This window comes from Pantherophis guttatus, chromosome 11 (assembly GCF_059756535.1).
Source record: "Pantherophis guttatus breed Tessera chromosome 11, ASM5975653v1, whole genome shotgun sequence".
NCBI classification, from domain to species: Eukaryota; Metazoa; Chordata; class Lepidosauria; order Squamata; family Colubridae; genus Pantherophis; species Pantherophis guttatus.
This window is the reverse complement of record NC_142073.1, coordinates 2,891,998-2,916,317: the sequence shown is the minus strand read 5'-3', so window position 1 is coordinate 2,916,317 and position 24,320 is coordinate 2,891,998. Positions and strand designations below refer to the sequence as shown.

At 45.3% G+C, this 24,320-nt stretch overlaps 2 protein-coding genes across 2 annotated transcripts in view; one reads left to right on the top strand and one right to left on the bottom strand.

Moving 5' to 3' along the window:
- Nucleotides 1-7,013, top strand: part of ATP2C2 (ATPase secretory pathway Ca2+ transporting 2) — a 32,320-nt gene extending 25,307 nt beyond the window's left edge. Inside the window, exons 22-27 of the mRNA XM_034426540.3 lie at nucleotides 1,245-1,313; nucleotides 1,414-1,530; nucleotides 2,742-2,889; nucleotides 3,990-4,085; nucleotides 5,776-5,917; nucleotides 6,341-7,013. Coding sequence (XP_034282431.2) covers nucleotides 1,245-1,313; nucleotides 1,414-1,530; nucleotides 2,742-2,889; nucleotides 3,990-4,085; nucleotides 5,776-5,917; nucleotides 6,341-6,459 — 691 coding nt within the window. The 3' untranslated portion in view covers nucleotides 6,460-7,013. The remainder of the gene's footprint in view (nucleotides 1-1,244; nucleotides 1,314-1,413; nucleotides 1,531-2,741; nucleotides 2,890-3,989; nucleotides 4,086-5,775; nucleotides 5,918-6,340) is intronic.
- Nucleotides 7,014-7,564: 551 nt separating this feature from the next.
- On the bottom strand, nucleotides 7,565-20,022 carry MEAK7 (MTOR associated protein MEAK7). The gene is made up of 9 exons (XM_034426542.3): nucleotides 19,713-20,022; nucleotides 17,966-18,158; nucleotides 15,743-15,939; nucleotides 14,754-14,984; nucleotides 13,594-13,738; nucleotides 11,457-11,897; nucleotides 10,481-10,599; nucleotides 8,787-8,966; nucleotides 7,565-7,842 (listed from the first exon to the last, which is right to left on the bottom strand). The coding sequence occupies exons 3-9, from the start codon at nucleotides 15,911-15,913 to the stop codon at nucleotides 7,720-7,722; spliced, it is 1,410 nt and encodes a 469-aa protein (XP_034282433.2). The 5' UTR covers nucleotides 15,914-15,939; nucleotides 17,966-18,158; nucleotides 19,713-20,022; the 3' UTR covers nucleotides 7,565-7,719.
- Nucleotides 20,023-24,320: the final 4,298 nt, after the last annotated feature.

Genomic DNA, 24,320 nt, shown 5'->3' with positions numbered 1-24,320 from the left:
CAACAATCTGGGTCCTCATTTTACTGACCTCGGAAGGATGGAAGGCTGAGTCAACCTTGAGCAAGTCAGGATCGAACTCCTGGCAGTGGGCAGTGAGTTAGCTTGCAGTACTGCATTCTAACCACTGCACACCATGGATGGATGGATGGAGGGAGGGAGGGAGAGAGGGAGGAAGGAAGGAAGGAAGGAAGGAAGGAAGGAAGGAAGGAAGGAAGGAAGGAAGGAAAGACAATAGCAATAGCAATAGCGCTTAGAATTTGATACCGCTTCACAGTGCTTTCCAGCCCTCTCTAAGCGGTTTACAGAGTCAGCCTCTTGCCCCCAATAATCTGGGTCCTCATTTTACCAACCTCGGAAGGATGGAAGGCTGAGTCAGCCTTGAGCGTGGTGAGATTTGAACTGCCAAATTGCAGTCAGCCGGCAGTCAGCAGAAGTAGCCTGCCGTACTGCACTCTAACCACTGCACCACCCTGGCTCATTGATGTTACCGTGAGTCACCACACAGCCCACCGAACACTCTTGAGTGTACACTCATGCCCACTTCTTCCACTGAAAATGAAGAGGGTAGAATTTGGGGGGGGGGATAAAATGTTGGAGGCCAACTGCTGATATTAAAAGTTTCCACTGGTTCCTGGGCGACAGTAATAAAACCGAGGCAGTTAACGAACATCAGAATGTGGCTATGGAGATTCTCAGTCCTCCTGGTCATGGTTGTCTCAAAGGTGCTTTTTCAAGAGGCAAGTGGACTTTCTGGTTTTTCCTTGAAGACATTTTGCTGACCACCATCCGGTCAGAGCTGAAGAAGCTTCTTGGATGAGAAGTGAAACGTCTTTGAAGGAAAAAAAATGGAAAGTCCAGTTGCGTCTTGAAAAAGCACCTTTGGGATGGACGTCAGAACAGTGTGTGAAATGACTTCAGGGTTATTTCTGTTTATATATATATACATACTTGATAAATACTGATAAATACTTGTGGCTCAGAAGGTTAATTGAACTGCCTAAATCTATCTATCTATCTATCTATCTATCTATCTATCTATCTATCTATTCATCTATCTATCTATCAAGGCAGTTCAATTAACCTTCTGAGCCACAAGTATTTATCAGCAAAATATAAATTTGGTATAAAATGGTTTATATATATATATATATATATATATATGGTTTACAAAAAAAATGGATGATGTTCTTTCCAAGCTCAACTATTTAGATCCAAGTATGGAAGTTGTGTTTTCTTCCCAACAGACACGCCATAGAGGAAGGGAAGGGCATATTTTACAACATTAAGAACTTTGTTCGATTTCAACTCAGCACGTAAGTCATGACTGGATTCCAAGAAATAAAACCCAGCCTGTTTTTCAAAGAGGGTGGAGAAGGTTGGTTAAATTGTCTCTCCTGCTTTTCCTCCTTTTAGGAGCATCTCCGCTCTAAGTTTAATAGCTCTGGCCACCATATTCAATTTGCCAAATCCACTCAACGCTATGCAGATCTTATGGATCAATATCATCATGGATGGCCCTCCAGCTCAAAGGTGAGGACCCCAGTGTGAAAATTAGGACCTTCCCATCCCGAAATCTAGATCTGATTCCTTTCTGCTTCTTCCATAAATTTAATTGTATAAAATATACAATTAAAATAGAACTTGAAAATCCTTGTTTGAAATTGGATTTTGAGGGAAAGCTGGTTGATGCCCATCCTTTCACCAAGCTACAAATACACCAGACAAATATATGCGCTCAGTATTTGTACAACCATCACTTCTTTTGAAATGAGAGTTTAGAAAACTGTTATCAAATCTCTCACTTCATCCCCTTCTCTTTTTCCCAAGGATTCGGATGATACCAAGTGAAGAGAATATTTGTAGCTGAAGACTGAATTGTGGGGTTCTTGGTGCTCTCTGTGCTTGGCGGTTTTCTTGCAGACATTTCATGACCCAACTAGGACTGTGCTAGAACTGATGATATTATCCAGTTGGGTCATGAAACCTCTGCAAGTAAACCACCAAGCTCACAGAGCACCAAGGACCCCATGATTAAGATGGTAGTACAACTTATTTTCTTCGTAACTAGTATTTCAGTATCCCTACTTACTGTCCAATATTTGGTCCGGTGTAGTCCAGCATGCCTAAGAGCAGTGATGGCTAATCTTTTTGCCATCGCGTGCCAGGAAGGGGGTGGGGGGCGGGGAAGGTTCGTGCACACGTGCACACACCCATAATTCTATGTGCCCTGCGCATGTGCAAGCAACCCCCCTCCCCCCCCGCTCCTGGCACGCAATAGCCCAGTAGGCCGTTTTTCTTTCTCAACTGACTCCAGATACTCTCTATGCATCTGGGGAGTTGGAAAACGGGCTGTTTCAGGCCTCCGGAGGGCCTCCGAGGGGGTGGGGAAGGCTGTTTTCGCCCTCCCCAGATGCATAGAGAGGATCTGGAGGGAGAAACAAAAACGGGCCTTCCGCATCCCCCCCAGACCCTCCGGAGGCAGGAAACAGCCTGTTTCCCTACTTCTGGTGGGCCCAGAAGGCCCGAAAATCAGTTGGCCAGTCCGCATGAGCTGGCATGCCAGGCAACATTGCTCTGCGTGCCACCTGTGGCACCCATGCCATAGGTTCGCCATCACGGCCGTCGAGTTTCAAAATCTATCCGTGGCAATTTCCATAGTAAATATAAATAACCAGTTAGTCTGTGTTTGTAAAATAATGTCTTCTTTATTATTATCATCATCATCATGGGACCGGAAACAGCTTGGGTGTTGAGCCAGTAGACAAAGATGCTATCAAAAAGCCACCAAGAAATACCATGGATACAATTCTCAGCAAGTCCCTGATTCTAAAAATTATCCTTTCGGCAACTGTTATCATCCTGGGGACCATGTACGTCTTTTGGAAGGAGGTGAGATCGTAGTAGATGATTGTAAAACCATTCCTGGTTGCATCACTCTTTTTTGACACCGTTGCTGTACTTTCCTTCATGTGCGCATTTCGTTAACGTGAATTTTTTCCTCCTTTAACGCAACCAACTCGAAGAATGAGCCTTCGCTACTTGGCTCTGGATTTGCATTCAGGATGAGGATGTGCAAATTGGTTGAATTTGAAACTCCAGACCAAAGTGGGTTTTTTTGAAGACACACAATTTCTTTTTCAGTAGCCTTTCTCAATAAAGAGATGTACGTTTTTTGCAGGCGTCTATGGAGATTCTCAGTCATCTAGGTCAGGGTTGTCCCAAAGCTGTTTTTTTCCAAAGGCAACTGGACTTGCTTGGGTTTTTTTTTTCCTCTTGAAGACGTTTCGCTTCTCATCCAAGAAGCTTCTTCAGAACTGAAGAAGCCTCGTGGACGAGAAGCGAAACGTCTTCAAGGAAAAACAAAGGAAGTCCATTTGCCTTCGGAAAAAGCACCTTTGAGATTTCCTGGAAGACGATTCAGCAGTTCCAAATAGGCTCTGCATCCGTTCGCACTCTACAGGTGAGCCTGAGGGCGCAGATAAACCTCAGTGACTCTCAGAGAGAGCGCTAACGACCAGAGGACTGCAAGGAATAGAAATCCTTCCGTTCGCCACCATGCAGTCAGAACTGAAGATGCTTCTTGGACAAGAAGCAAAACGTCTTCAAGAGAAAAAACAAATTAAGTCCAGTTGCCTTTAAAAAAAAAAAAAAAAAAGCACCGTTTGCACTTTTTGCAGGTGGAAATTGCCAGAGTGGCAAAATTGGCCTTTTTTTTTTTTTTTTTTTTGCATTAAGCTTTGATCGATCTTCTGGTGGCTCATCTGTCAGCAGGTATGGATTTATGCCCGTGATATTTATATGCTTTGGCACTACTGCCTTCCTTCTAAATCTTTCTCAAAAGAAGGGCAACCCGTTTTCAAGGCGATTATGACTTTACCAACAAAAGGTTCATTGTGAGGTGTGGGGGGGGAGCTTTAGTATTTATGCTGACACTCAAGTTTTCTCTTCCTCCTCTTTTACAAAGACGTTTTATCACCTTGCCTTTCCAGATTCCGGAAAGTGGCATAACGCCCCGTACGACAACAATGACTTTCACTTGTTTTGTTTTCTTTGACCTCTTCAACGCCCTGACCTGTCGTTCTCAGGTGAGTGGAAGCTAATTCAGCAGAGTCCATTGAGAAAGAAAAGGGCTTTGCAAACTAGGAACAGGCACAACATTTTAACAAGAGCCGGCTTGATTTTTGTTTTCCTTGGGGAGAGAAGCTGGGAGGAACTGTGCTGTCCCCTTAAATTGCTCCTCTCTTAGCTTAACCCCGGTGGCGCAGTGGTTAGAATGCAGAATTGCAGGCCAGTGCTGCTGAATGCCGACTGCCAGCAGTTCGATCCTGACCGGCTCAATCAGCCTTCCACCCTTCCAAGGTCAGTAAAATGAAGACCCAGATTGTTGGGGGCAATAGGCTGACATTTCTAAACCGCTTAGAGAGGGCTGTAAAAGCACTATGAAGCGGTATATAAGTCTAAGTGCTATTGCTATACTCCCACTAAACAATTCCCTGACTGTTGTGCCGTGGCCTCCCACCATCCAGACCCAGGAAAATAACAATCAATTGCTTCCTTTCCTTTCTTTCCTGTGGCTAAGTCTTACTGAACCCAAAATTCCCCGTGTGTGAATGTAGACGTGCACAAGTGTGCATGCGTGAGGATACACATACAATACATACAAGCTTAAATTAAACAACTATCTATAAAGCTACAGCATCAAAATACATATTTGTGCAAGCACAACAACCAGCTTTAAAGTAAGAATTCCATTTTTTAAAAAAATTTGCCTGTCGGTCTCCAACATCTTCTAGAATTGTTTTTGCTAGGAATGCTATTATGGCACAATGGTTATAACCCTGTTTTCGGTAAACTGAAAGTTACTGATTGGAAAAGCAGGAAATGTGTATTATTTACAGAGAGAGAGGCAGAGAGAGAGAGAGAGATCTAGCGCTGTTTCTTTTAATAAGCTCAACAGTCTCCTGTTTTAGTGTTTCTCCAGTCATTTGAGGTAGAAGATTTCTGGACATGAAATAAAATTCTTGGGGTGAATCTGTAACAAAACATTAGTCAAACTGGACAGGAGCATTCAAGACAAGATACGGAGGGTAGGGGAATTGTTTAAAATCAAAGCAAGAACAATTTAGCAGGAGCATAGAGTGATTTCATACCTTGCTACCCTCAACAAAGAGTCACTGCATCTTTGAAAGAATTTGAACAGGGAACTGCTAATTTTATTTTGTCTCAGTAAAAGAAAAGTTAAAGGCTAATTTCATGCATCACAGTAAGTCATGGTTTGCTTTACCTCGGATGCTAAGTAAACCATAATTTACTGCAGCCCTATATTGTATTAAGCCATAAATCGTGGTTAAACAAGCATGCTTAACTTCATATTACGAAGTAAACCAAGCAGACTCTGGTTTGTTAGGATATATGATCAGACTATGCAGATTAAACATGTATGTACATTTAAGACATCTGAAGGGGTTTTTTTCTCCCCCCCTTCTAAATACAAAACAGCAAATTGGCACTTGCAGGAGAAATACTAAATTCACTCAAAATTCACTCCTTGAACTTCCTTATTGATGCCAACAATAGTAAGAAAAGCACCTGCTTTAAAAAATACCTGCATTGACGTTGCATTGATCTATCGAATACCTGGTTTAATTAATCATCTGATTTGTTTTTTTTTTTTTTAAAAACTATTTTGAAAAAAAACAACAGGCTGGGTTCACAGAAGAAAAAAAAAGACCAAATGACTTATTGAATGATCTGATCTTCCTTTTTCTCCTCCAGACGAAATTGATACTAGAAATCGGTCTTTTCCGAAACCGCATGTTCTTATATTCGGTGGTAGGATCGATTTTGGGTCAAATGGCTGTTATTTACATCCCTCCCCTGCAAAAGATCTTCCAGACAGAGAATTTACGAGCGTTGGGTAAGTCCCAGAGCTACCCTTTCGAAGGAGGAATTTCAATCTTTCCAAATAAAAGGTTTTAAGCTCTCGGTTATATAGATCGCTGGGACCCTAATCACACGGTCTGCGAAATTCAGCTTCTAAGCCTCGGGAACGGAAGAGAAAGCAGCTCGTTTTCAAAATCGCCCGTCTTTCCTTTTCGACAAGTCTAAATGGCAACCTTCGAAAAACGTGAACCGTGAAAATGACGAGGTTCAGGGGAGACATTATCCTCCTCTTTATTTTCGTGTCAGCGTCCTTATGGCTGCCATCCACTGTAAGAAACTGTAACCCTCCAAAATGCAGTTTCAATGGAAGTTGAATTGATTCTCGGTTGCCAACTGATGCCACCTTGGTGTTTTTGCTCTCCGTATTAGTAACCCTTTCATTTCCTTCTCTTGACAGACCTCTTGTTCCTCACCGCCCTAGCGTCTTCCGTCTTCATCCTCTCGGAACTGGTCAAAGTGTGCGAGAAATATTGTTGCAGGTCGAAGGCAGATCACAGACCACTGGAAATGGTCTGAACGAACAGGATGCCAACAGCGCGAGGGCAAAGACCATCGGGCGCGGGGCCAAAGGAACGGTCAAATAAGAGACCGAGTAGCCCTCAGCTGCATAATGGATTGGGAAAAGACATTCAGAAGAGACCCTCCCTAGTTTCTCAGGCTGTAAAGGTGACGGCAGAAGACCTGGATTTCCAGACTTGAAAGGTTCTGCCCATGTAGCCTCACAACGAAGTGGAATCAGCTCATCGGGCCGTGAATGGTTCCTATCTGGTTAACCTGGCGTGGCTGCAACCTTGCCCTCCAATTGGGTTCAAAGGAAATGTCAGATTCTGCAAATCCCTTGGGAGTAATACGGGTCTCTTCTAATCTCGGAAGGTCCCCACAACTCTTATCACAGGCTGATCCGGTTTTCTGATCACCAGCCACTATCCGGTCCTGCAAAGTTAAAACGATGCCTGGATTCCATCTAAGTCGTCTGACAATTGTGTCCCCCTTCAAAACAGGCCCCAAAATTGAGGAATCACCTGCCTTTTATTTATTTAAGCTATAATAAAGACACTTGTTAATAAAGACTTGTTAAGTCTCCCTTGGTGTCTTCTGGGGTTGGGTCAATGGGGTATTGCGATCTTGGTGTTCAATTAGGATTTTTTTAAAAAAAAAAAAACATTGGCTGGATTCACACATTAAGAGTCTGCTTTTTTGCTAGCTCATGAAGCTAGAAATTCACAGCCAACATTTGTCCGGTCTCTTAAAAAAGACTCAGGCTGAGCCTGATCCAATCGTTTATATTGGTGCAATGAATTCAGATATGAAATCCTGATTTCCGGATATGGCACCTCAACAGACCCCAAATATGCTTTTTACGGAGCATTTAAATTTTCCCAACAAAATACGGATTGATTTGCACGGAAGACATTGAGTTTCGACAACTCTTGTGAGTGAACTGGGGTCCCTCCAAGGAATACTTTTCCACCAGAAATCTGGGAGTCCCCTGAGATGGGCTTGCACCCATAATAAATGTGAATAAGGTGAAAAGAAGAAGGTCCTGAATTTAGAACAATACACACCCAATCCTTGGGGGGGGGGCACGGACGGGGACACCCTGCAGATAATACATCCAAAGTTTGTAAAGACACCAATTGTTATTTAACCAAATCTCATCACGCTTAAGAGACTGGGCCACGGATACCGCCATGTGGAAAATAGAAAGCTTGGAAGATGTTCCAGCAAAATCCTGGTCAGACTTGAGGGGGAGGGAAAAGTTTCCAAGACGAGATCTCAGTTGTCTTCATCATCATCAGGTGGTTTCCGAAACCCATCACTCTGGCGGCTTTTCCCCATCATCTCTAGCAAAGCTTGGGCCTCTGGGTCGGCGTCTAAGATGCTCTTCTGTCCTTTTCCCTAAAGTCAAACCCAGAAGAGAGGTTGGGGAAGCAAAACAAAACAACCACCACAGCTGAAGGTGAGCAGATCTGGGCTGCAACCAGCTCTGACCGACTATGTTTGTTCCTGAAACCTGAGCTAAAACAGTTGGGTGGATTCCTTGCCCGTCCTACCGCCTGGCAAACATGGAAAGGTTCTGCTTTGACCTGATCAGTGAAACAGGTTAGGTCAGATGACAAGAGCTGCCAGAAAAAGCCAATTAAGTCAGTTAAGTAAGTCTCTTGGAGCTGGGGCGCCACGGGGGAGGAAGGAATCAAAGCACACTGATTTTTTTATTATTATTATTATTCAAGTTGTTCAAAAGAAAGAAAAAATGCAGCTGCTAAGCCAGAGATCAAGATACACAAAGCCTGCCAGTTGCATAAAAGATCTTAGAAACCAAATACCTGAGAATTTAAGAGTCCATGTCCTGCATTAACCTATCTGCCTTGCTCGGAGTGGAACTCCATGGATGGGAAGAGACTGAATATGCACAACCTATGAAGCCCAGGTTAACACCTCAACGGGCTACGGTCCAAGCAAGTCAACCATGTGGTGATTGAAGCTGATGGGTTGGCTCACCCCATGAACCAAGGGCTAGATAAACAGTTCGGGTGAAGCGGCCCAAACCGGTAGCATTTCACCCCTGAGCAGAGCCCTATAGGCCCTGTTTCCCCTCCCCTTCTTCTCTTCCTAGCTTGGTCATGTTTTTGGTTGACTTCCATGCAACCCCAATCTTGGGGAACTTTTCCATTTTCTGCTGCAGGACCCCTTCGGCTTCTCCCCAGGGTGCAAACGAGAAGCTTAAGCCAACTTTGGACTTATGGATTTCATGCCCTACTACGGAGCAGGCAAGACTCCTGCCCAAACAGGAAGTTTACATCACCACCTAAGGTGGCTTTGCTCGGAGTGGCAAGACTTACATTTTTGGCTTCCGGAAGGTCTCCCACGGCCCACACCTCCATGGAATCCAGCAGGAAGTTCTCCTTGGCCGACAGCTGAGGGCTGTTGTACGTGGTGCACCGAGGCTTGGCTTTGCTGTGGCCTTGCCCAAAGTTACTGTCCACCCAGAGGCCAAAGTATTCGAGTTGACCTCCCATGCCCTGGAAGGACAAAAAAAAAAAAGGCAGGCATGTGATCAAGTCTGTAGATGTAGGAAAAAGTTAAGAGAATGCAAGAATGAACCTCCAGCCAATGGACACACCTGCAAGGATTACAGGTAGCCCTTGATTTATGACCACAGTCGAGCCCAATTAAGTGTCGAGCAAGTTTGGCTCACTTTACCTTTCTCACCATAGCTGTTAAGTGAATCCCTGCGGCTATTAAGTTGGAAACATGGATGTTCAGCGAATCCGGCTTTCCCACTGACTATGCTTGTCAGAAGCCTGCCAAAGGGGAATCAGCCTTGATAGTACAGTGGTTTAGTGCACCATGTTATTAACACAGCTGCCTGCAATTTCTGCTGGTTCGAATCTCGCCAAGGCTCAAGGTTGACTCAGCCTTCCATCCTTTCTAAGGTAGGTGAAATGAGGACCCAGTTTGTGGGGGCAATAAGCTGACTTTGTATAAATATACAAAAGAATGAAGGCTATTGCTTAACGCATTGTAAGCCGCCCTGAGTCTTTGGAGAAGGGCGGCATATAAATCAAATTAAAAAAAAAAAAAAAACGTGACCCCAGGATGCTGCGGCCGTCATAAATATGAACCAGTTTCCAAGTGTCCGAATTTTGATCATGGAACCACAAGTGAGGCTGCAGCGGTCGTAAGCATGAAAAGTGGTCATAAGTGCCGGGGGTTTTTTTCAGTGCCGTTCGGTCACTAAATGAAAGATTGCAACTTGAGAACTACCTGTAATCCATTTTTAAAAAATTAGCTAAGAGCGAAAGCTGGATACGCTTAAAAAATGATTGGGGAGAAGAGCTTTGGACGTCTGCTACTCATTAAAGCAGCCTCTCTGGGAGCCACATCGGATTTGATGGAAGTTTGGGCACCCTAGTCTCACCTTGGCAAGGACACTGAAAGTCAGCTGCCTCAATGAACAGCGGAGAAGGTTTGCCAATTGCAGAAAGTCCAGAATGTCTCTTTTGACACAGAAATCTCCAACCATGGTAACTTTACGACTTGTGGACTTCAACTGCCAGAATTCCTCAGCCAGCCATGGAATTCTGGGAGTTGAAGTCCTCGTGCTGGCTGAGGAATTCTGGGAGTTGAAGTCCTCGTGCCGGCTGAGGAATTCTAGGAGTTGAAGTCTACAAGCTGGCTGAGGAATTCTGGGAGTTGAAGTCTACAAGCTGGCTGAGGAATTCTGGGAGTTGAAGTCTACAAGCTGGCTGAGAAATTCTGGGAGTTGAAGTCCTTGTGCTGGCTGAGGAATTCTGGGAGTTGAAGTCTACAAGCTGGCTGAGGAATTCTGGGAGTTGAAGTCTACAAGCTGGCTGAGGAATTCTGGGAGTTGAAGTCTACAAGCTGGCTGAGGAATTCTGGGACTCCTCAGAAGTTACCATGGTTGGAGACCCCTGTTTTGACACATTTTCAAAGCTTGGGTAGCTGTACAAGCCATCATGGGCAAAGCCTTGGGGCCAAAGCAAACTCGAACAGCTCACTGTTTGTTACTCACAAGTCCGTTCGGCATGGTCTGCTGTCCGTGATTGAGGTACATGTAGTGGTTATTGTAGCCACTGCAGGTGAAGACTGCCAGCGAGGGGGAAATGGAGAACAAAAAACATGTGTTGTTTCCTGTGAGAAACAAATGAATGAAGAGTTACGGACCAGAGAGAGGAAAACAGAAAAGAGGCATCCCAGCAGAGCCTAATTGGAAAAAGTGAAGTGGCTAGTCCTCATTCATTTCCCATTTTGACCGGAGAGCTAGCTGTTGGAAGTTTCTTCTAGGAGAAGACTGCCACCTAGTGGATAGCAACAGCTGTCACACTTTGTGTATGCATGGGTGTATCTACTTATCTACCACTAAAACTCTCATTTTGTGGTTATCCGTTTGTCTGTTTGCGCCCTCAAGAGAGCCCAGACGGTGCACTGCACAGCAACAATTTTTGAACCAACGTACCACACTTGGTACAAGACGCAGCTTACTTTTTGGGGAGGAAAATAGGAAAAAAAAAATCTGCCTACCAGATATTCATCTGGCTATCGTCCTTAAGTCTGGTCAGCTTCAGCACATTCGTTTGCTGTTTTTTTATCCCCTACTTGGGGATAAAAAACAGCTTCTCAGGCATAGCTGAGAGGAAGCAGCAATGAGAAAAGCAGGCAAAAGGGGAGGGGGGATGCTTCACTCGTTAGAGCTGAAAAAAAGCTTCTAAAGAACAGCTGAGAGTTGGAGATCTAGTGCCTCGTTAGGGCTTCGTTAGGGCTGAAAAAAAGCTTTGAAAAAGCTACATTCGGAGGATAAGATGCACCCAAATTTTCGGCCTCTTTTAGGAGGGAAAAAAGTGCGTCTTGTACTCCGAAAAATACGGCACTTAAAATCTGCTAACTTAATGCATGAAAGATCCGTTTATAACTTTACATGGTCTAATTTATGGACAATTCTGCAGCCTGGGGACGACCTTTCATCTCACCTTGAATTCCAAGGAGCTCACCTTGAAACTGGGGCTTCACCTCCCAGGAACAGGAGGAAAACCCGCCGAAGATGTAGCCGTCGGTGTCCTTCAGGACCAGGAGGCAGGGCCCTTTGTTGACAACATGTCCGCACAGCTGGCTAAAGCTCTCGCCGTGGATCCCGGAGGCGAAGAGCAGCTGCCACTTATCCCGAAGTTCAGAAGGCAGGTGGGCATTGAGGTAGGTGATGGAGGGGAGGTCGAGCAGGCTGACGAAGGCGGACCCTTGCAGGCCTCTGCATTCCGGCAGCAGACGGAGGGTCTCGTCGGCTTCGTCGGAGAGAGGCTGGAGGAGGAGCAGGCCCTGCTGAAGCACCACCTTGAGGAAGGTGGAGATCTGTGGGACTCGGAAAAGCCAATCCTCCAGGCTGTTTTGGTCGCACGCGGCATCCAGGACAGAGTCTCCCTCCATCTTCTTCCCCTCTGAAGCAAGAGAGATGGGTTTGGCCAGGGCCAAATCAGAATTTGGCAAGACGAAACCCACATACTATATACATACCAAATGTCAGGCTTTCTCCATTTAAGAGGGGTGGACTTCAACTCCCAGAATTCCCCTAACCCTAATATAACATCTGCCTGTCTCAGAGTGGATTCAACAGGTAATCCTCAACCTATGACCATAATGGATCTCAGGGGCTGCCCCAAAGAAGAGGCAGTCAAGCTATTCTCCAAAGCACCTGAAGGCAGGAGAAGAAGCAATGGGTGGAAGCTAATCAAGGAGAGAAGCAACTTAGAACTAAGGAGAAATTTCCTGACAGTTAGAAGAATTAACCAGTGGAACAACTTGCCTCCAGAAGTTGTAAATGCTCCAACACTGGAAGTTTTTAAGAAGATGATTTGACTGAAGTGGTGTAGGGTTTCCTGCCTAAGAAGGGGGTTGGACTAGAAGACCTCCAAGGTCCCTGCCAACTCTGTTATTCTATTCTCTCTGTGGAATGGAGTCTGGAATTTTCATCATAAGTCATGACCATTGTAAATTGAGGCCTCCCAGTGACTAACCCAATTTTACACTTTTTTCTTTTTGTGGGGCTCGTAAAATGAATGTGGCGGTCCTAAAGTGAACACATCAGTTATTCGTTCCTATGGGTGAATGGGTTGTTGTTGTTTTTGCCAGAAACCAGTCAAAGAGACTTAACATTAACAAAATACTTCCTAAAAACTGCAGGAGTGGATGAGTGTGCTGCCACCAGAACTCCAGAACTGGGTTATAAGTACTTTTGGATGGGAGTCCGTCATAACCAAACAGACCTTAAGCCAAGGACTACCTACAGTAGTGGCCAAAATTGTGGAAACCTTTTGGGGAAAAGTGTATTTTTGAGGTTTGATGGCTAATAACACCACTTTTTTTCTTTGGAGTTTCAAGATAATCCTATTCCACTGCTGGAATGGCCTGGGAATAACCCAGACCTTCACCCAATGGAAAATCTATGGCGCCGACTAAAGAAACTTGTTAGTCAGAAGTGACCCAGGAATAAAACCCAGTTAATAGAAGCCATCATTCCATCTTGGTTTCACATGATAACAGCTGCAGAACTAAAAGATTTGGTTCACCCAATTGAAAATCGATGGATCGGACTAAAGAAACTTGTTAGTCAGAAGCAACCCAGCAATAAAACCCAGTTAATAGAAGCAATCCTTCAATCTCGGTTTCACATGATAACAGCTGCAGAACTAAAAGACTCGGTTCCCTCCATGGGAAGACGTTGTAAGGCTGTGTAAATTCATGCTAAAGGTTACTCAACGAAGTATTAACTGACATAGTGATAATTTTTGTCTATCTCCTTTTTTCTACGTGTTTCACTTTTCTTCTTTATACTGTAACTGCTATTCTAATAGCAAATCCTTCATAAAAGTTATTGCATCACATTCTTGATTAAATGATCTTTCCATTGATATGTAATTTTATGGTATTACTCCCCCCCCAAAAAAAGGGATGTTATTAGCTAGTTTTAGAAAATACAACTTTTCCCAAAAGGTTTCCACAATTTTGGCCACTACTGTATATGAGGGATGTTAAGTCAGAATATTATGTCTCTTTCACTCTTCCTATGCTAGGCTTTGTTTTACGTCCTGCTGTTGCTTAGGTCACAACTTAATAACACGAGCGCTTGCAGCTCACCTGCAGACTTCAGTTCAGAGGCCAGCTGAGTAGCCAAGGCTTTGATCCCAGGGACTGAATTATTCAGCTTCTTTGGATTCCACCCTTTCAGCAGCTTCCTGTAGCTTAGCACGTGGACCACGGAGGTGATCAGATCCCCTGCAAACTTCAAGGAGGCAATTTTTTATTTTTTTTTAAATTTGATTTATATGCCACCCTTCTCCGAAGACTCAGGGCGGCTTACAATGTGCTCAGCAATAGCCTTCATCCTTTTGTATATTTATACAAAGTCAGCTTATTGCCCCCACAAACTGGGTCCTCAATTTACCTACCTTAGAAAGGATGGAAGGCTGAGTCAACCTTGAGCCTTGGCGAGATTCGAACCCTGCAGTAATTGCAGGCAGCTGGTCTTAATAACCAGCTTAATAACAGGGTGCCTTAAACCCCTGTACTACCAAGGCTCACTATGAGGGTTTTTTTTTTTAAAAAAAATGGTCTCTGATGTTTTTGCTTCTAGAAACAAGCCCTCTCTCTCGTAAGGACCGAAAAAGTGCTTCTCTGAAAAGATTTTGGAGACTTTATTATGTTTTTACCTTAATACAATATTCTTACCTTATATATTAGATTTTAGTATTTGAAATGTGGAATTTACAGGCGGCTGTTAACTATAAGCTGGGTTGACAAAATCAGAAATGAGGAGGGGGATAAGCTGCCTGGGAAAGCCAACGGAAATCATAAAAAAATCATAAAAGAGGGCAAGTTAGAATATTTCGGACATGGGATGCGACACCTGGAAAAATACGGCATCCTTCACTTAATCCTCCAGGGAAAGATTGAAGGCAAACGAGGTCCAGGCAGAAGAAGAAGATGATCGTGGCTTCAAAATCTAAGGGACCGGTTTGGCACAAAACTCAGCAGCATTTTTTCGTGCGGCTGTTGATCAAAATAGGATTGCCAACGTCTGATGACAGACATGGCACAAGAAGAATAATAATTATACTTTCACATACTTTATATAAACTCTATTATTTCCTGCTGCTTTAGTTCAACATATATCTGTGTCTGTATGCGTAATGTCTTTTATTAGGGTTGCGTATCAATGGTGAGAGATGCCATGTGCTAAATAAAGAAACAGACCTCTGCTTTCCCCCTGAACGCAAGCGAGATGTCGGCCCACTTACCTCTAGGATTTGGCTTCCCTTGACAGCCTTCTGAGCACCTGAGACCATCTTCAGGACAATCCCCCTTTTTTCCTGGGCGTTGCCCTTGAAGAGGATGGAGGCAAAGGCCACGAACTGCTCCTTCGCCACGCAGGGGATGGGCTCGGGGGAATTGTGAGTTTCCTGGAGGCTTCTCATCCCATTGTACAGTCTCGTAACCATTGATGGAGGCAGGGCATCCTTGACGTAGGCCTAGGAAAGGGACCAAAGGCATCCAGAAAAACATACCTAGTCCTCGACTTACGACAGTTCATTTAGTGACCGTTCAAAGGTACAACGGCGCTGGGGGAAAAAAGGACCTTATGACCGTTTTTCACACTTACGACCACTTACGACCACTGTTCAAAATTCAGAAGCTCGGCAACTGAATCATGTTTATGATGGTCACAGTGGCCCTCGGGGGGCGGGGAGGAGGAGGGAATGTCACGTGATCCCCTTTTGTGACCTCCTGACAAGCAAAGTCAGCGGGGGAAGCCGGATTCACTCAACGACCGGGTGGTTACTAATTGAACCACCCGCCGTGTTTTCAACTTAACGGCTGCGTCAAGCAAGGTGGTAAAATGGGGACAAAATTCACTTAACAGCTGTCTTGCTTAGCGGCAGAAATCTGGGGCTCAATTGCAGTTGTAAGTCGAGGACCACCCGTAAGAAGTAGCTTACCCCCGTCACCAGAAGAACAAAACCCTAGAACAGCTCCTCTGGCATGTGCCACAGGCCGAGTCACAGCCTCACAGGGTTGTTGTTACGGGAGGGGGGGGGGAAGAATTGTTGTTGTGAGGAAAAAGAGGAGGAGGAGGAAGAGGAGGAGGAAGGGGTATTATGTAAATTTTGCCACCTTGAGTGACTTATAAGATAATAAAGGCAAGGGGAAAAAAAATATAATAAACGAATAAATTATAGGCAGTCCTGGACTTACGACCCTAAGGGAGCCTTGCCCGTTGCTTCCTTACCTTGAGTGCTTCAAGGGTCACCCCAGTCTGGGCCTTTTTCCCCACCTTCACGGCAACGGCCTCGTCCGCTCGAGATAAGGCGCTAAAAACGCCATCGACGTCAGCGAGCTCATCAGGAAGAAACCTGGAGAGGTGTTTCTGGTAAGAGCCGTTGCTTTCCACGTTGCCCATTTTCCTTCGGCCAGGGGGAAGAAATCCTGCAAGGGATCGGAAAAGAAATACATACATACATACATACATACATACATACATACATGTGCAAAAAATTAAAATCTCGGGTGTTTTCCCACGTCATTATAAATAAGTTGGTTAAAATATTTAAAATCCTGGTTAAAATCCCAGCTTAAAATCTTCTAAAAATCCTTACAGAGCACTCTGCAAGGTCCTTTAAAACCTCAGCTAAAATCCTACCAGTGACTTTAAAAGTTTTTCTTAAAGCAACGTTTCGACAGGCTCACAACCCTCTCATCTTCAGGCTCTTGTTTCATTTAGAAGCTATGGGTATATATATATATGTATATAGGAGGGGTAAGTAAGCTTCAGCAGCAGATGAGGAGGGGCTCAGCCCTGCGAGGACATGAGAGGGTGGGGAATAAGGGGAGGAAGAAAGCAGAGGGTTGCTTTTGAGGGATACCGAGATGGCCTTGAGAAAGGTATTCAGTAGCCCTTAGGTCAACACCAGCTGAGTCTGCCAAGGGAGGAGGAAGTAAAAGAAGAAAACCCGAGATTGCTCTGCCCTAAGGAGGGGAAGGGAGGGGACAGAGAAACTCGGTCAGTCTAGTGGGGAAAAAGGACCAGGGGAGACACGACAGCAGCGTTCCAGTATCTCAGGGGCTGCCCCAAAGAAGAGGGGGAGTCAAGCTATTCTCCAAAGCCCCTGAGGGGAGGACAAGAAGCAACGGGTGGAAATTAAATAAGGAGAGAAGCAACCTGGAACTAAGGAGGAATTTCCTGACAGTGAGGACAATTAATCCAGAAGTTGTAAATGCTCTGTCCCTGGAAGTTTTTAAGAAGTGATTGGACAATTATTTATCTGAAATGGTGTAGGGTCTCATGCTTGAGCAGGGGGTTGGACTAGAAGACCTCCAAGGCCCCTTCCAACTCTGTTATTCTTCCTTTCCTTTCCTCCTTTCCTTTCCTTTCCTTTCCTTCCCTTCCCTTCCCTTCCCTTCTTTCCTTTCTTTTCCTTCCCTTCCCTTTCCTTCGTTCCTTTCCTTTCCTTCCCTTCCCTTTCCTTCTCTTCCCTTTCCTTCTTTCCTTTCCTTTCCTTTCCTTTCCTTTCCTTCCCTTCCCTTCCCTTTTCTTCTTTCCTTTCTTTTCCTTCCCTTCCCTTTCCTTCGTTCCTTTCCTTTCCTTCCCTTCCCTTTCCTTCTCTTCCCTTTCCTTCTTTCCTTTCCTTTCCTTTCCTTTCCTTTCCTTTCCTTCCCTTCTTTCCTTTCTTTTCCTTCCCTTCCCTTCCCTTTCCTTTCCTTTCCTTTCCTTTCCTTTCCTTCCCTTCCCTTTCCTTCTCTTCCCTTTCCTTCTTTCCTTTCCTTTCCTTTCCTTCCCTTCCCTTCCCTTCTTTTCCTTTCCTTCCCTTCCCTTCCCTTCCCTTCCCTTCCCCTCTCACTGGGATTTTTAAAGAAGAGACTGGACAGCCATTTGTCTGAAACGGTATAGGGGCTCCTGCTTGAGCAGGAGGTTGGACTAGAAGACCTCCAAGGCCCCTTCCCAATCTGTTATTCTGTTACGTTAGGACCCTGTTATTAAACCCAGCAACAAGCCCACAACCACATGGAGTCCTTGCGCAACCCATTTCCCCGACCTGAAACACCTCAAAAGGCCCGAATGAGAAATCGGAGGAGGCGAAAAGGATGTTACAAAACGCAGGGAACTTCTCGAAAGCTTGTTCTCCGCGAACACGGGCAGCGCCAGAAAGCAACCCAACCAGGAAAGGTGGATTCGTTAAAGGACGGGTTTTCTCTGCAGGTGGTCCTCGACTTGCAACCAAAGTTGGGACCAGAACTTCTGTTGTTAAGCAACGAGGCTGTTCAGCGAGAGCCGGGCGCAATTTTTACAGCCTGTTAAGTGAATTACTGAAGCTGCTAAGTGAACCACGTGGTCGTTGAGCGAACGCACACACATATGGAAAATATCAGGAATAATAATATATCACGCGCAATGAATGCTGCCTGCTTCTTTGCTTAGCAGAATGAAACCAATCAGAAAGAAAAAGGCAATTACCTCTTTTTATAAATACGGGCTTCCAACAAAAGTAATTGCTTTTTCCTCTTCTTCTTCTTGATGTGACTCCCGTCAAAGGTTTGCCCAGAATGTGGAGGAATTTAACGGATGAAATACGGGTCCTTTATGTTCTCATCTCGTCAAACAAACTGTGTCTTGGCTGGTGGTAGACCGATATTCATGGAGCAGGGACCTGGTTAAAGAAAAAGGGGGGAAAAAAACACCCAGCCTTTCTAAAACACACAATTAAGACACCAGGTTTAGCTTTCTGATTTTCAGCCATTTATAAATAAAGAGGTTGCTGGTGTTAAAACCATTTACGCTTCCCCTTTTGGTGGCTGCACCAATTAACCGTGGTGGAACTGAAACCTGGAACCTAGCACCTGAGAGGCGGAGAAAGCAGAGGTTTTTAAACTCGGCAACTTTAAGAGGGGTGGATCCCAATGTATTTACGATGGTTGCAGCATCCTGGGGATTATGCGTTCACCATTTGCAACTTTCATAGCCATGTTCCAACAAGCAAGGACAATAGGGGGAAACTGGATTCAATTAATTAATTAATTAATTAATTAATTAATTAATTAATTGGTTCGATTTATATGCCGCCCTTCTCCGGAGACTGAGGGCGGCTTACAATGCGTTAAGCAATAGCCTTCATACTTTTTGTATATACCTGCTTAGTAGGGCTTTCGGGCCCCCCCTAAGTGGTGTTCTTTTTTATACAAAGTCAGTTTATTGCCCCCACAAACCGGGTCCTCATTTTACCTACCTCGAAAGGATGGAAGGCTGAGTCAACCTTGAGCCTGAGCTCAATTGTGGCAAAAAAAAATAATAATAATCATAAAATCAGATGCAATTCATTTAACAATTACCTGGCTATCTATCATCTGTCTATAGCTATCTATCCTTGTACGCACATAAACACACACATTAAAAGACAGAGGCTTTTGAGAGGTGCCAAGTCCAGCTTCTCCATGCCCTGGATGAACTGAGCCGCAATATATATAAAAATAAATATAAATTGTTTGGCTTGAGGTCCCTGCGGCTGCTACACTCCAATACTAAAAAATATTCCCTTTGGGCGCAGCCAGAATTCGAACCTGGGAACTATAAGGTAAGTCTTTCTATCATAAATATCATAAAAAATAAATATATACGTTCAAAATATATGCAATTTTTTTTTTTAAAGGAATAGGGTTGCCATAAGTCTCCATACTTTTGGCTGCCAGAAACCAACCCAGCTTTCCGGCAAAAAAAGAAAAAGAAATGTTACGTTTACACACTTTAAATCATTTTTCACCTGTTTTATCGCTGCCCAGAGTAGCCCCGTAGCGAGACGGGCAGCAAATAAATTGAGCAAATAATTAAAATCTGCCAAAGAAAGAGTGCAAAAGGAGGGAAAGGCAGGGAGGCCAGGGGAAGCCTTAAGCAAACAGCCCAAAGTGCATGCAGAGGCAGGAAAATTTAATGAGTTGCCCAAGACTTGGGCAAGGAATGCAAGCTGGCCTACCTTGCAAGGTGGTTGTGCAAAGAAAATTTTTAAAAAAGAGACGGAATCTTCCTCTTTACTTATTATTAAAAACATGCAGAGAAAACATACCTATTTGGACCAACCCAGCTGGAAAACTTGGTAAAGGAAGCGAGAAAGAAAGAAAGGGGAGGGGGAAAAACCCCAAAGCTCCTCCCCTTTATATTCATGATACATTAATATTCATGAGGCTCATGAATGTCAATGAGGGCCACCCACCATGCCTCGCGCCGCGCATGAATAATAAAGGCGGCCCCGGGCGGACTCCGCCCCCTCCGTCAAGGCCGAGAGTTCGCGGCAGCCGCCACCTGGCTTCGTAGGGACGGTGCCGGAGGCCCGGAGGGATCCCCGCCGCTCGATTTCCCACAGCGGCTTCGCTGTTCCACGGCGCCGCCCCCCGCCCCTCCGCCGCCGCCCTCCTCAGCTCCGAGCAGCCGCCAGCTGGGGCCCCGCCCCCCGCCCCAGAGCCCGCTTGAGCAACAGAGCACTCAGCCAATGGGAGCGTCAGAGGACCTCCGGGGAGGAGGGGCGGTTCTAAACGTTACGTCACCGCCTTCGTCATTCATGTGGCTTTAAAACGCCTCAAAAGCGGAATATCACTGCCATTCTAGGCATCGGCAGCTCAGTGGTAAGAAAGCCTCCTGGGAGTTTGTGCAGTCACGCCGGAAGTGAAGTACGAAGGGGTTGACTTTCTAGATGTTGTACTCTATGGTGTGGAGGTTGAGGAGATGCGAGCGCCCTCCTGCGGGAAAGAGCGTCTTCCTTTTCAGCTGTCGTAGCCAATGAGAACCCTCCTAAGGGCGAGCCGGACAGAAGCCTCAAAGGTGTCTTGAAGTCGCGAGTTCGAATCCCGGTTGCGCCCAGGGGAACTTTTTTATTTTTATTTTTAAACTATCACAAATTTAGCAGGCACAGGAGGCTAAGGCAGATTATTTTATTTTATTTCTCCTGGAGGTTTTTAATTCTGTGTCTGCCCATCCAGATCATGCCCAATTTCATGCTTCTACAATAATACATGCCAATAGGAGAGCTGGTTGCAAAAGACAAACTCTGCATCTTAAAGACTCTCTTCCAGCTCGTTGAACTACCGGTGCAGAAATATCCAAGTCTGTTCCAAGTGGAAAGATTAGACTTTGCCATTGGCCGTTGCCTTTGCTCCAGATCAGCCTCCCCTGCCTTTAGCAAACCTCCCATGGAGCAGGGTGGCAGCTTGGCTGGGTGTGAATAAAAGTGCCCAGGATGGTGCCAGCCGCCTTGTGCTTTTTGGGCTGATGCCCACACGATGGCAGTGGGATGTTTATTAACGCACAACGCGTTCCAGGAGAAAAACGGGCCTTTTCATGGTGTGCCCAGCTGTTCAGAAGGGATGAAAGGAGAATTGTGCAACAAACGAGGACCGTTGCGCTGTTTCCCCTCTTGAATTCCACACTGATCGCCTTGAATAAGCCATTTCGGCGGTCAAAATCACCGCCTTCCACATTTTTTCATTGTTGTGCAATTGCCACAAAGATCCGGGCTACGCTTCCGCGTGATGCCATTGATGCCAAGGAGAACAAAACCGTGCTGGGGTTATATTGTAGGAAGTTAGCACTCACCCCTCTCCTTGGAAAATGAAATATTCTAGGAAATATTAAAAAGGCAGAATGTTCTATTTCCCTGGATGAGAAATGGAGAAACATGTTTTTAGGCAGGACACAGACTCACTCCTAATAGCCCCCACCCTCCTCAATAGCCCACAGCAGATGTCCACACTTAAGAAGTAAAGAGATAGCTAGGTCTATTCATAGGCAAAGGCCCTCACCCAAGATCCAACAAAGGTAGGGTTAGCCCACTGGTGGGTTTCAAATTTTTTTACTACCGGTTCCGTGGGTGTGGCAGGGGAAGGATACTGTAAAATCTCCATTTCCTCCCGATCAGCTGGGACTCAGGAGGAAGAGAATAGATGGGGATGGGGCCAGTCAGAATTTTTACTACCAGTTCTCCGAACTACTCAAAATTTCCACTACCAGTTCTCCAGAACTGGTCAGAACCTGCTGAACCCCACCTCTGCTTCCATCCTTCTGAGATTGGTAAAGTGAGGACCCAGATTGTTGGGATCAAGAGGCTGACTCTGTAAACTGCTTAGAGAGGGCTGTAAAAGCACTGTAAAGCAGTATACAAGTCTAAGGGCTATTGCTATTTATGTCTCTTTTTTTCTCTCTATTTGTTTCTCTCCCTCCCTCTCTCTCTCTCTCTCTCTCTCTCTCTCTCTCTCCCTCCCTCCCTCCCTCCCTCTCTCCCTCCCACTCTCTCCAAATGCAGTAAGGCTGACTCTGCCCACTGCCAGCAGTTCGATCCAGATCCAGTTCGAAGGTTGACTCAGCCTTCCATCCTTCTGAGATCGGTAAAATGAGGACCCAGATTGTTGGGGGCAAGAGGCTGACTTAGAGAGAGCTGTAAAGCACTGTGAAGCAGTATATACCGTAAGTCTAAGTGCTATTGCTATGACCCTAATGGGCAGGCTCCATTATGGTCATAAGTCAAGGACATCCGCATTATTTAAGGAGGACAAAAAAAACCCCTTCCTTATAAGGAAAAAAAGCATTGCATTGCACACCTGAGACAAATTAAATGCATAAATGACGCTTCTACCTCTGGCTTGTTAAGTCATTTGACCACCGCTGGTTAAATTTAATTTAAGGGTAGATTCGGATTGCAGCGAAGGTTCGTTTATTGTTGCTAATTTTTTTTTTCCCCTTTTAACCATAAAAGGCAACCTTGGCTGCTGCTTCGCTCCCACTGGCCCCCGTTCTCTCTCGTTCTGCACAGTCATCTTCCTGTGGTTTTGTTTTCTGCTCAGCGAGGTTCCCTTTGACTGACAGCTCACCTGATTCGCTGACATTCCTTCCGTGAATGTATTGACCATATATGGTTACAAGCCTGGAGAAGCTTTTAGGGTTGAGCTGAATCAGAAGCTGGTTATCCCCCCTCCCGAAGCGTCAGACGGTCCTGGGGGAAGAAATTTCGGGGGGTTTTTTTCCCCACAAGGTTGCATTTGGTTTTGCAGATCATCAAAAAGTCCGAGGCCACAGAAAGGCGTGGGCAGCCAACCCCTTTTCTCCTGTGGACCTTTCGAGCTCTCTTTAAACGGCTTAAAAAAGGAAAATATTTCAGGCTTTTGAAATGGAAAACCTGGGGAAGCAGGAGTGCCGATCCCAAAATAAGCATTTTATTTCACCTGTAAATCAGTGGTGGGTTGCTCCCGGTTCGCCCCAGTTCGGGAAAACCGGTAGCGGTGGTGGCAGGAGACTCCGCCCACCCGCCCAGAAGTCACCAAAAACACTCTGCGCGTGCACAGAAGCGCCGCACGCTCGCGCTACCGATAGTGAACCGGGAGCGCCTGGATTTGAATCCCACTACTGCTGTAAATCCCTGGAGGTAATCCTCGACTTAACCACCACAAGGTTGATCATGATTGATCAACATGGTTGAATATCTACCTCTGTTCGTCTTTTGACCATATTCAAAAGAAAAAAAACAAGTTGCCTCCTGAAAAAAGCACCTTTGGGACAACATGACTGAGAATCTCTACAGACTTTTAGCTATACAATTTGGGATGGACACTTTGGAATGGTGTGGGAGGAGGAATGGATTTCCAGAGGAAAAAATTGCAGACTCCAGGAACCAGGAGCCCCACTCAGGTGACCCTGAGGACACAGATAAACCTCCAGGTGGCTTCAACAACTCCCTAAAAGGATGCAAATGACCAGCTCTCTGCAAGGAATATAAATCCTTCCATTCCTCACCATCCAGTCAAAGCTGAAAAAGCTTCTTGGATGAGAAGTGAAATGTCTTCAAAAGAAAAAAACAAGTCCAGTTGCCTCTTGGAAAAGCACCTTTGGGACAACCATGACCCGGAGAACGGAGAACCTCCATAGACATCAAGGACTATCTGTGACATCCCACAGTGATGTCCACAGTACACAACCTGAATGCTTCATGTGCGAAACAGCCCTTGAAACTCCTGAAGGAATAGAAGATTTTAAATCCAAAACTTCAATTCCCCTAACGGAGTTATTAATGGCCAGCTCTAAATGCATCTTCTAACAGCAACGAAAGAGCCTATTAATTTATAGCACACCGCAGCGAAGGCTGAATCAATAGCAGATTGAACCGGGGGGGGGGGGGGGTTGGGAATAAGAACCGACCAGACCAGCTGCTTTAAATAACTCCGTGTGTTGAGGGGTTTCCGCTGTTTAATCAGGGCCTGAAGCAAGCCGAAGTCCTTTCCTTGGTGTATGAAGTGAATGCGTTGCACTTTCGTTCTCACTATTTGGACAAAAAAAAAAAAAGCAGAACCCAAATCGGGGCTAGATCTCATCCTATGCAGGGAAGGCCCTTCGTCAAGCTATATAAACTTGGGAGGGCTTGATACCCACTTGCCAACCGAGCTTTAATGCCAGAGCATTGCAGCTTAATCCCAAAGATGCTTTTTACAAAAACACCTGGCCTTCCTTCCTTCTTGTTTTTCCCACCTTTGAAAACATTTCATTTCCTTCTCGGCTCAAGTTCTCCGCAGCTGAGCAAGGACCACGTACATTTCACAAGATGCCTTTTAATGTTTGCCTGGGCTAAGTAAATGCAGAATTTTAGAAATTCAATCAGAACAGAGCTGGGAGGGACCTTGAAGGTCTTCTAGTCCAACCCTCTGCTCAAGCAGGAGACCCTGGCCTATACCATTTCAGACAAGGGGCTGTCCGGTCTCTTCTTAAAAACCTCCAGTTGTCAACTTGCAAAGCTTTCAAGTTGCCATGAGCAGGAGGGAGGGAGAACTGAAGTGCATTCCAT

What these genes read in the sequence shown, in the direction of transcription:
- MEAK7 (XM_034426542.3), bottom strand. Translation starts at nt 15,913, where the DNA reads ATGGGCAACGTGGAAAGCAACGGCTCTTACCAGAAACACCTCTCCAGG. An exon ending in GGTGAAGCCCCAGTTTCAAG is followed by an intron (nt 10,600 to 11,456) that starts GTGAGCTCCTTG and finishes TGTTTCTCACAG; the next exon opens with GAAACAACACATGTTTTTTG. An exon ending in ACCTTCCGGAAGCCAAAAAT is followed by an intron (nt 7,843 to 8,786) that starts GTAAGTCTTGCC and finishes GTTTGACTTTAG; the next exon opens with GGAAAAGGACAGAAGAGCAT.